Below are 12556 nucleotides of genomic sequence, written 5' to 3'. Positions count from 1 at the left end.
CAGTCGAGCGATAGTGTCCCCCTGAACCATGTCATCCAGGCATATCGAGCCCCGGGACAAAACATCATCTACAGAAAGAGAAAACATCCCAACATCACTATCAGCATCAGAGAAGCTCAGAGCCGCAGTATCAGCTGATGACACATGGCGTTGCAAGCCGACACCAGAGCCCGTCTACGGAGAGCCTGGCCACTCCCTATTAAGTCCTATTGTACTGAATTGTGGTTGTAGTTCCACCAGAGCTCCACTGGGGGCGATCGCCATGAGTTCAGAATGAATGGGAGTCTATGGAGCTAGACGGCTAAATTTGTCTCTTTCACCTGATTGCCGTTGAGAAATCTCAGATTTGAGTGTAGGTTTTGCAAGTTCAACATGGGTTATAGGTCAAAAGTTGAATGAACGAGTACTTCTGTCCTTTCCATTTCTTACAGGTTGAGTTGTTGTTGTCCATAACACGCTAGCATTCTGCTAATGAACGCTGATTGGTCAGTGAAGGACTGATTACGACCAGAGATACCGCTTGATGGCATCGTGGCATCCGAAGCGGGACCAGAAATGTTGTATGTTTGCCTGTGTCAGCTGTGTTGTGTGTTTGCCTGTGTCAGCTGTGTTGTGTGTTTCCCTGTGTCAGCTGTGTTGTGTGTTTCCCTGTGTCAGCTGTGTTGTGTGTTTCCCTGTGTCAGCTGTGTTTTGTGTTTATCTGTGTCAGCTGTGTTGTGTGTTTGCCTGTGTCAGCTGTGTTGTGTGTTTGCCTGTGTCAGCTGTGTTGTGTTTCCCTGTGTCAGCTGTGTTGTGTGTTTACCTGTGTCAGCTGTGTTGTGTGTTTACCTGTGTCAGCTGTGTTGTGTGTTTACCTGTGTCGGCTGTGTTGTGTGTTTACCTGTGTCAGCTGTGTTGTGTTTCCCTGTGTCAGCTGTGTTGTGTGTTTACCTGTGTCAGCTGTGTTGTGTGTTTACCTGTGTCAGCTGTGTTGTGTGTTTCCCTGTGTCAGCTGTGTTGTTGTGTTTCCCTGTGTCAGCTGTGTTGTGTGTTTCCCTGTGTCAGCTGTGTTGTGTGTTTACCTGTGTCAGCTGTGTTGTGTGTTTGCCTGTGTCAGCTGTGTTGTGTGTTTACCTGTGTCAGCTGTGTTGTGTTTCCCTGTGTCAGCTGTGTTGTGTGTTTGCCTGTGTCAGCTGTGTTGTGTGTTTACCTGTGTCAGCTGTGTTGTGTGTTTACCTGTGTCAGCTGTGTGTTTACCTGTGTCAGCTGTGCTGTGTGTTTACCTGTGTCAGCTGTGTTGTGTGTTTACCTGTGTCAGCTGTGTGTTTACCTGTGTCAGCTGTGTTGTGTGTTTACCTGTGTCAGCTGTGTTGTGTGTTTACCTGTGTCAGCTGTGTTGTGTGTTTACCTGTGTCAGCTGTGTTGTGTTTACCTGTGTCAGCTGTGTTGTATATTTACCTGTGTCAGCTGTGTTGTGTGTTTACCTGTGTCAGCTGTGTTGTGTGTTTACCTGTGTCAGCTGTGTGTTTCCCTGTGTCAGCTGTGTTGTGTGTTTACCTGTGTCAGCTGTGCTGTGTGTTTACCTGTGTCAGCTGTGTTGTGTGTTTCCCTGTGTCAGCTGTGTTGTGTGTTTACCTGTGTCAGCTGTGTTGTGTGTTTCCCTGTGTCAGCTGTGTTGTGTGTTTACCTGTGTCAGCTGTGTTGTGTGTTTCCCTGTGTCAGCTGTGTTGTGTGTTTACCTGTGTCAGCTGTGTTGTGTGTTTACCTGTGTCAGCTGTGTTGTGTGTTTACCTGTGTCAGCTGTGTTGTGTTTACCTGTGTCAGTTGTGTTGTGTGTTTCCCTGTGTCAGCTGTGTTGTGTGTTTGCCTGTGTCAGCTGTGTTGTGTGTTTCCCTGTGTCAGCTGTTTTGTGTGTTTACCTGTGTCAGCTGTGTTGTCGATGCCTCGAGAGAAAAGAAAGTGCAGAGCTGAAAGCACCAGAGTGACTGAAGGATTGCCGTAAAGCAGTATCTCTGGTCGTACGATGTGTATGACGTCATTGACATTTTAAAAGACTTTTTAAAGCAAATAAGTGACTCTAAAAAATCTAACACCCAGCAATGTGTAATTTCTTTGCATCTCCTTTCAAATACAACATTCAAATTACTAGACACAAAATTGTATCCTGAGAAAAGTGGATTTCGAGGGGTATAGCGCCATAGACCTCCATTCATCCTGCACTCGTCCTGTGAGTGCCCTCGTGTGGAGCCAGAGTGGAACTGCAACCAGTTCAGAAGCCGGAAGTTTACTGAGAGTGGCACTTCTCTCCGTATTAGACATTCTCTGCCAACACTAAGAAAGAGTCCTTCGCGCTACTGGCCACTGGGGGCGAGTACATGACCGGTGTGACGGTGTTGCCTGGGCGGTCTTTCTGCCGAGTGGAGCTGCACAGTGAGGAAACTAAGTGTGGAAATAAGGGATCCAATGCGCAGCGAGTAAATCAGTCTCGTTATCTCTGCTTCTGTTTATTAAAAACAGTACTCTTTATTTTTAATCTTTTTGAAATTAGTGTAATCTTTTTTAAATGAATGTAATCTTTTTTAAATTAATGTCATCTTTTTGCGTTGTGATCGTATAGTGAGTACAATTTTGCAGATTGACAATTATAATACATTTTCAGTGAATTAATCACAAATCACTCAATGAAAAACAGAAAAAAAAAAATTTAAATTCAATATAAATTGAAACATCCCCACCTAGTGATGAACATGCACAATTCCACATGAATAAAGCAATTAATCCATAAAACACATAATAACAACATATTTTATAGACATTACCTGTACAATGATGAAACACAATGTGTAAATAAGGGATCCAATGCACAGTAAATAAGTTCTACATAAAACACAAGACAATGTTCCTCGTAATAAAAAGTCAAAATAACTTGATAAATAACACACTCGACTCGACATATCAAAAGTTGCCTAACAAGTTCATTGCAGGATAAGTCCACAATAAAGTGGTTATTTATGTGTTTTGGTCACTTTTAACTGATAATTCTCCGACTGCTCATAACGTGCAACTTTTACCCACAGCATGTCTCGCTATCTCTGCTTTGGCGGTCCCTATTCCTTACACTAAATGTGTATTCCACTTGATGGCAAAATTTTGGAAGAAACCGTACAGCACCTTAAAACATCAGCCTGCGCCCTTAACACACGTCCCACATCTTTTTTTCAAAAGTGTGTTAAACAGTTTAGAAGCAGATCTTCTAGAAGTGGTAAACTCCTCACTTCTCTCTGAGAGTTTTCCAAACTCCCTGAAAACTGCAGTTGTCAAGCCCCTCCTGATGAAGAGCAATCTGGATAAGACCATATTGAGCCACACTTAAAAATGTTGGGTTAAAAATAACCCAACAAATAACCCAAATGTGGGTTGGTATAGCACCTTCCCAACTGTGGGTTATTTTAACCCAATGCATTGGGTTAAACTCCAGTTGGGTTAAAATAACCCAACAGTTGAGTTAAATATTTATTTTTATTTATGACCTTATTTTAATAAATAAAATACACATTGTTTTCAAATACAGATTGTTTTTTTGTTTTTGTTTTTTTGTATAAAACGATACATATGTTTCAAGAAATATATTTTTCAATTACAAACTATATACTGGGGAGTCTAGCATTTAATGTAAATGTACATAATTGAGTACATAAATTCAAAATACACAAATGTACATACAACACACATAATAAATTCAAAACCTATGCAAATATGTACAAACAGTACACATTCAAAACCTACACAAAAATGTACAAAAAATTGTACAGCATACAGCACACAAAAATTCAAAATGAACACTAAATTTAAAACTACACATTAATAACCTACATTTAATTCAATAACCTATACAATAAACAATAAATCCTAATAACAACTTTATTAAAAGGTCTTCATTGTACACTGCATGCATTGATGTGTTATTGTAAACATACCTTAAGTAATAAAACTACAAATACATATGTTGACTACTGGAACTAATGATGATGATGATGATCAAAGTTCTTAATGAGACAGGAACTCCTCCTGGGCCCGGTTCCCCGATAACGCTCACTCTTAGCGCGCTAAGAAGACTCGAAAGATATATCTTACCAAAGTTGTTTATGTTCCCAAAGCCCTATTCGCACTGATTAGTATTATCTGGGGACCTCGTGTGATTTAGAAATTACCCCCCCCACATCTGAATTTCGTGTGGCGCATTCGCACGGGATAAACGAAGCCTGTGATTTTACTTGAAATTACTGACTTATCTCCCGGATATGATGTCAATAGGCTATTGCTTGGAAATTTCTTGTCATTATTATAGGTCTAGCTGTATGATATATCATAAACAGAAGAATGTTCCTTACCACATGCTGCTATCCATCTCCATCTAATCTTTTTTTTTTTTTTTACTTTACAAATTACAGACATGGCCGATTCGCACGGGATTAAGATCACAGACAACCTCCGCAATTATTACAAATTACGAGAGGTGACCAGGTAATACTTATCCCGTGCGAATAGGGCTTAAGTGTGTTCCCCAAACCATACCTTAGGAAGCTGCTTAAGATATACCTTCTTACGTGCGACGTTACCCGGTGCTGTCTGTGGCGATGCTGCTGAATTGGTTGATATCGACGGCTCGAGAATCAATTATTCTCTCGTGCAGGGGCTGTTTATGTGAGAAAGCGGTGTTCTTTATAAAAGAAGCACTTCAGAAAGAGTTGAAATTGCATTTATTAGGACTCATGGTATATTATAAAAAATAATTCAAACTATAATAGCCTATAATAGCCTAGCCTACATATTTTAAATTGTATCAAATATTGCTGCCATAATAACCATTTCAAATTTGTACGTGCTTTCTTCTCTTTCCCATTTTTGTTTGCTGAGGTGGAGCTGCGATGAAATATTGTTCTTGGAAATACTTTCCAGCATTTCAATAATAAAAGTGTAGGCCTACATCTCGGTGCTCAGCAATGATCAAAAAGGATTTAAACAGTGGATTTTGAATCTCTTCTTGTAAACTCAGAGATGTGGACTCAGTCGGCAATTAAATTACCATACGACCTGTTTGTAAAAAAACAGTAGGTACTAATTTGGCCAGGGATTTTTACGCGGGTTGGGTGAGAAAAAACACTGATATTATGGATTCGGACGGCACTAAAATCACTGACTTACCCCTGTAAATGTTTAAAATACCATACAAGCCCATGAGAAACAATATTAGCATCCTTATAGGACTTAACTGACAGTAGCCTATGCTTTCACTTGCCTTTAAAAGCGCTTTTTAATTAAATGAATAATATTGTATAATAATATAATTAAAAATCTAACAACAATCAGTGTAATGACAATTTTATTCTTTGCATGAAAACACTTGAATTAGCCTAATCGAACACTGTCTGGGTGTATTAAGTCCCGTCGGTGTATGAATGTGTGAGTGAATGGGTGAATGTGAGGCTTATATGTAAAGCGCTTTGGTGGCCATAGGTCTGTGAAAGCGCTATATAAATGCAGTCCATTTACCATTTACCATTAAAACTTCTGAATTATATTCGTATAGACGGTCAACAGTGATAAGGTAAAGCTAAGAGTGGTCCAGACCAACCTTACAAAAGTGTGACTTAAAGAAGATATACTTAGTGTACGAACGTGTCGGGAATCGTGCCATAACGTTAAGAGAGAGGTTAAGGAATAGGTTAAGAACTACTTAGCGATAAGAACGTTTTGGGGAACCGGGCCCAGATATATTAAAGTTTGCATGCTACAAAAACTCCCAAAATGGGTGCAGAGGTCTTGAAATAGTTTGAGTTCTCTTCGTCCCCAAGCATCAAGTCATGTGGATCCAGGCTTGTCTCACTGTTTCTCACTTGTCTCCAACCTTAAAAGAATAAATAAAGTTCAGTTGGGCATGCACTGTGACAACATCAACAGTGTTAAATTATGAAAAAGTTACATCAAAGCAGTGCTGTATTGAATTAAATTATGGTCACTCTAATTAAGTCATTACACATGCTGTTAAAGGGTTAGTTCACCCAAAAATGTAAATTCTGTCATTAATTACTGTCCCTCATGTCGTTCCAAACCTGTAAGACTTTCGTTCATCTTCAGAACACAAATAAAGATTTTTTTGATGAGTGAGAGATTTCTGTCCCTCCATTGACAGCTACACAACTATTACTTTTAATCACCAGAAAGGTAGCAAACACATCATAAAGATAATACATGTTACTCCAGTGGTTCAACCTCAATTTTATGAAGTGACATGAGTATATTCTATCCCTTAACCATAATTTATCACTTTATTTACAACATATTAAACTCAAATGCATGTTCACGAGAGCACCTCGACGCATGCGTGTTGAGTTAACCCGAGAGCAGACGACAAGAGCGTGAACGCAACAATTATGTTTTTTTGCACAAAGCATTCACGTCGGTTCATAAAATTGAGGTTAGACCACTGGAGTCACATGGATTACTTTAATGAAGTCTTTACTACCTTTCTGGGGCTTGAAAGTGGTAGTTGTGTAGCTGTCAATGGAGGGACAGAAAGCTCTCAGATTTCATCTAAAAGATCTTCTTTTGTGTTCCGAAGATGAGCGAAAGTCGATGAGTTGGAACGACATGAGGGCGAGTAATCATGACGGAATTTTCTTTTTTTGGATGAACAATCCCATTAACAAGCGGAATCATTGAAGAAAAGAAGAAGTGGATGAACATGAGCCAAAGAGCAATGTAATTTATCAAAGTTGATTTGATAGTGTTGCTTTTACTTACAGGCCAAATGTAATTTAAGCTGCGCTTCATTTCAGAGTATGTTGGACACACCATTTTTCCATTTGTGAGGTATGATGGCAGGATGTCAGGCAATTCCTCAGTGATCATCTTTGAAAGACAAGAAAAAAACCAAGAAAAAAACACAGTTTTCATCTATACCACACGTGTGTGAACCTAATTTCATATGCACTTAGACGCAGCCAAAACAATTTTCCAAAATAAGACACCCCTTCCCTATAGAGCAGGGTTCACCAATCTCGGTCCTGGAGGGCCGCTGTCCCTGCAGAGTTTAGCTCCAACACACCTGTTTGAAAGTTTCTAGTATGCCTAGTGAGAACTTGATTAGCTGGTTCAGGTGTGTTTAATTGGGGTTGGAGCTAAACTCTGCAGGACAGCGGCCCTCCAGGACCGAGATTGGTGAACCCTGCAATAGAGGGTATGCACTGACGTCACTTTCCCGCCGAAGAGCTGCTGCGTGACTGGATTTAATAGGGGAAACTGCGAGAACGTGAGTAAAACAAATGATTATCAGTTTGGACTTGATATTGTGTTCCTTACAACTTTCCAAAGATCCAGTGATCTGTGGATATTGACATGCAGCCAGGAGTCGTGTTTCCTGACATTAATATGAGCCTGATTTCAAAACCGGGGAAATTAAAAAAAGCTAATTTGCCTGTGAACGCTTTATATAACTACAATATAGGTAGGTCTAAGTCCGGATGATCACTTCTATCAATGTTATATATCAAATCATCCAGCCCTAAAACTTTTATAGTTTTTTGTCAATGTTTATTTAAAAACATCCAATCATGCGATCCATTTGCTTCTCTGTACTGTAGTGATGGTGATTCGTTTATTTTGAACGAATCTTTAATATGAATCGGGACTACCGAGTTGTCTCAGAGAGTGATTCGTTCATTTTGCTTTCGTCAACGAAAATTATGACTAAATATCATCGTCAACGAATCCAGAAGTTATCAGCTACTTTAAAAAAAAAAAAATTGTCTGCATTGCGATTCTCTTTGTACACATATACACTCTTTAATAGATGTAATTCACTTTTAAGCACAATTTAAACAACGTATTATTCAATGCACTACTTAGTTATATTAAAATCGCAAACATTTTAAATTAAAACTTAAAATTGACAAAAACAGCCAACTCTCATGCCTTTTCTTTTGCATTTAAATTTTAATACAATAAATCTTGGATGTCACAAATAACTTGTTTTTCAACCTCCACGAATGAGACGAGTGTTACTTTTCTGTTGGCTATTTTTGCTATTTTTCCATAGTGGTACACGATATTGACTGGGTTTCATTGACTAAAACTAGACTAAATGTCATCAGTTTTCGTCGACTAAAACTAGACGAAAATAGTCATGGATAATTCTGACTGAAATAAGACTAAAATGCTCAGACTTTTAGTCGACTGAAAGTTGACTAGACTAAAAAGAGTATGAACGTGACTAAAACTAATAAAAACTAAAATGACAGCTTGACACAAAGACTAGACTAAAACTAAAATTAAAACAGGCCGCCAAAAACAACACTAGCGTTGACCGCGCATGCACAACATCCTATGGGTTCTGTACTGGAAACAGAAATGATTAGGTCATCTCTTGAGTCTTCGGGTTCGGGTCCGAGTCTTTCGTTCTTCCTGTCAGTCCCATAGAGGCTATGCTGTCAGTACTGGATTAGTTCACCTCTCGAGTCTTCGGGTCTGATTCTTCTGAGTCTTACATTCTTTTGTCACATGACAGCGCTGGACACATAAATGAGTTACTCAATTTTTTAACAGTAACATGCTACGTTTTTGGTGTCAAATTATAGCTTTTTAATTTCTTTCAATTTATAATTTTTTAAGATTTTTTGTTATGATGGTTCTTTTCCATATGAATGTGGTACTAAAGAATTGGTAATGCTTTAAACTTTATCTATGATGGGGAAAACCACTTTGATAAAGATATACAGTATATTATATATATAGTCTAATAACAACACACAGTTACGTGACATAAAACTGAACACCTCGAACCCGAGAGATAAACTAATCAATTCTGTATCCGGTACCGATTGAGTGTCACCGCGCGCCAGAGCAATTAAGTGCACGCACTGAGATGAGAGAGGTATGTATCAACTCGTCTTACTTAAGGGAATAACATAGTTTAATATGAAAAAACGGTGGAGTATCCCTTTCAGCGAAATTCAAAGGCTTCTCACTGCATCTCGCAGCGCTGCTGTGGTGTCGTGTGGCCGATGTCTGAGCTCGCGCCGCTGGGCCGAGCTGATAAATGGTCCGTGCACTACGATTCAAATGAGTAGAGCTCTTTCGTTCCGCATTTAGTGACAATTGTAATCGCACCTGTACAAAAAAAAGTGCATTACCAGTCTGGAGCACTGCTTCAGCTGTGACAGACCATCACTAAAGTCCCTTTAAGACATTTGCTATCACGAATACAGTAAAACAGCCGTAATGCTAGATAGTGATTTCAGACTAGACCTAGGCTAAGTTACTTAGTTTATAGTAGTAGGTAACTTACTGGTAGTAACGTACATCTAGGCTAAGTTACTTAGTTTACTGTAGTAGGTAACTTACAGGTAGTAACGTACATCTCTAAACGGTTTCGCTAGTATAATGTTTTAATTAATTACTTTATTACTGCAAGCGAGCTAACAGGGATAGCTAGGATTAATTTCCAATGGATGTCACTTCCCGGATATCATTAAAAAGGACTAAATGGAACTTTGTTTTTTAAAAATATAAAATTCAGTTTTAGAATAATTATATTCAACGTCTCAGTAAACAATACTTAATGTTATATATACATAAAAACGATATGACTTACCTTTCATAATCAGGATGCAGCAGCAGCTTCTGTGTTAACTGTCTGTCACTGGACCGTTAAAATTTGAACCGCCACTGCGGAAACCGTAGGTTATTTAACCCAACAGTCAGGTTATTTCTAGAAATTACCCAACGATTTTAAAAATGACCCAATATTTTTGGAAAATAACCCAACATATTGACCCAATATGTGTAACCCAACGGTTGGGTTAATCAAATAACCCAAAGTTTTTTACTGTGAGAACACTAGTTTAGCGACACGTGAGATTCTTTGTGTTTTCTGGTTTGTAGTAAGAGTTTATTTAGGGCGTCTTCGACGCTGAAGATCTTTTCTTTTGTTTTAATTTTGGGTTTTTGGTCAATGTTGATTTTAGTTAGATTAGAAATTGTTTTTGTTAATATATATAGTAAGATTGGTTTGTTTTGTTTCTTTATTTGATTTGGCACGGTCTAGTTCTTTTCTCTTTTCCTCGTTCTATTGTGAACCTTTTCCTTGGTTAAGATTTGTATGCAAGTTGTACATTTATGTAAATAAGTATCTTGGGGTATTCCTCTTTTCATCTCGTATCTCACTGAAATAAATGATCACTTTACCTAAATTTGACTGGTTTGTGTGAGATTGTTTTCCACTACACGTTCAGTGTTTTGATGTTGCATTCCTTATTCTCCCTCGATGTGAGAGGTTTGTAACAGTTGGTTTAGTCAATCTTTAGAGTAAACTCAACTTAAATATTTAAGGTTAGTTTTATCCATTCAGTTTGAATTCGGGTAACAAAGCTAACTAAGTCTTAACAACTATATCGTTGCTTAAATGGTTTGAGGAAACCGATTGCCTTAAATGGTTTAAGTTAATCAAACTCAGAGTAATAAAGTTACATAAGACTAAGCAAAAACAATTGGCACAAAATAATGACAGAACAGGAGGGTATTCTTAAGTATTTATCGAAATACAACATTCACTTCACAAAATGTTCAACTTAAAGCATAAAAAAAAATCAGAATAGTTGACATGAGTGCTTCAGACGCGATCACGCGGAGGCGTTCCCAAAGCATCATCGACGCAACGCGAGTTTCCTCGAAAGGGAACACATTATAGTGAGACGAAGAGATCGCTCAAACCTCCTCACATCGCAATAATTGCATAATTTCGTGGAAAATTAATAGAAATGCTCTGAAATGTGACGTAAACATGATATTTTGTCAATTTTTTCTTCATTCCATGATATATACGATACCAATCTCCATGCATGCTTCAACTCATAGACCTGTGACACATCAATACAAACATCACCAACTAGTGTGAGATCACCCAAATATTTCTTACGCAATCTACATACAAAGAAAAGTCATACAAGAAATACTTCTCGTCTTCAGTCACATAGGTATTCATAGTTAGATTACAATAATTACAGAATCTCTCTGTCATTGGATTATTACTCCATCTACCTGTTTCTATGGCTAAACAGTGCCCTGAGCATCTGAACAAGAACAAAGATCGTAGAATATAGTTGTTTTATGCAGTCTTGTAATCACAGATAAATGGAAGCAGGCACAACTGTGTTGTCTTTTAATGTGAAATGAGTCATTGTAGGCCGTATATTTCACTGTGTTTGTTTGGTGCTACCCGAAATCTATACCCTGGAAATCCAGAGTTCTCGCGAGAGCACAAGTTGAATTTGCTCAGCGAGTTACTCTGGTGTCATTAAATATGCCCCTCGATCTGAGCTGCACCAATCACATCGGGTTCTCTGATATAGGCGGGCCAGAGGTGAGCTAAACAGATGATGACAGCGCTGTGACGTCGAAGTTATTACATTGACTTGGTGCCGCCCCTCAAGCTGGGCATGGGTTTCATCACTCGACCCCAGACAAATCTGGTGTGATTTGACACTTAAAAGGGGTGATGTATCATTGCTTTTAAATAAAAAATAAATAAAAGACAATAGATGATTTAATTATGAATGTTACTATAATCAAAGGCATTTAAATATGTTTGGTGGGCTGAATTACTCAAATTAAATCATTAAATATATATTATATGTGGAGATGTTTGTAGTAGAGCGTTTGCAGTATAAATGTCACTTCTGTAGAAACAAAAGTCAAGTCACCTTTATTTATATAGCGCTTTTTACAATACAGATGTTTTCAAAGCAGCTTTACAGTGATAACAGGACAATAATGCAAAAAAGTTTGTTTCTGCTGTACAACAGATCTAGAAGAAAATACTGTCATAGTCCAGCTTAAGTAAGTTCAGTGATGATTCATTTCTGTTGTAAAAAAGTTATTACTTTAGTTCATTTATTTATACAGCCGCTCTGGAGAAAACCGTGATGTCATCGTCCAGCTCAGTTCAGTTCTCATATAATGGTGTCAATGCAGATCAATAATATTGTTGAATATTAAGTGTCTCCAACTAAGCAAGCCAGAGGCGACAGTGGCAGGAACTCAAACTCCATCAGTGACAGAATGGAGAAGAAAACCTTGGCAGAAACCAGACTCAGTCGCTCAGTTCTCCTCTGACCAACGAACGAACAGTGTATGATTATGATTCAGGCATTACAGGTCAGAGGTCAGATTGGATCTGAACATTCAGAATATTTATCCAGTTCATCTGGTTGAAGATTTCCTTGTTTGACTTTGGATGAAGGATTGGATCATTCTGTAAGTTACACACACATGTGTGTGTGATGATCACTGTGGGTTTGAGTCTGTTGATTCTGTTGAATGTGATTGTGTCTGTAGAGGCTCTTTATTCTCCATCAGCTGATCCAGAGAAGGTCAGACTAACATCTAAACCTGTAAGTAAAACACAGACAGTCAAACGTGTGTGACATTATTGCATTATCAACTTTAGAACAACTAAAAGAAACTACTTGGATGATTAAGTGAGAGATTATTATATAATACTGAGATGCATGATTGTTAA

At 38.3% G+C, this 12556-nt stretch overlaps 1 protein-coding gene and 1 long non-coding RNA gene across 6 annotated transcripts in view; one reads left to right on the top strand and one right to left on the bottom strand.

Annotated features, from left to right (window-relative positions):
• The window catches only part of LOC307163783, a 485677-nt gene that overhangs the window by 218097 nt on the left and 255024 nt on the right, over window positions 1–12556 (top strand). The window lies entirely within an intron of this gene.
• Window positions 10563–12556, bottom strand: part of LOC307163680 (NLR family CARD domain-containing protein 3-like) — a 28749-nt gene continuing 26755 nt past the window's right edge. For all 5 annotated transcript variants that reach the window (XM_079879856.1, XM_079879859.1, XM_079879857.1 and 2 more), the window contains one exon: window positions 10563–12426. In XM_079879856.1, coding sequence (XP_079735982.1) covers window positions 12414–12426 — 13 coding nt within the window. In that variant the 3' untranslated portion in view covers window positions 10563–12413. The remainder of the gene's footprint in view (window positions 12427–12556) is intronic.

This window comes from Squalius cephalus (genome assembly GCF_949319135.1).
Source record: "Squalius cephalus genome assembly, chromosome: 8".
In the NCBI taxonomy this organism is placed as follows: domain Eukaryota; kingdom Metazoa; phylum Chordata; class Actinopteri; order Cypriniformes; family Leuciscidae; genus Squalius; species Squalius cephalus.
Note: the sequence above shows the minus strand (reverse complement) of the source record. Positions and strands in the feature narration are given on the sequence as shown.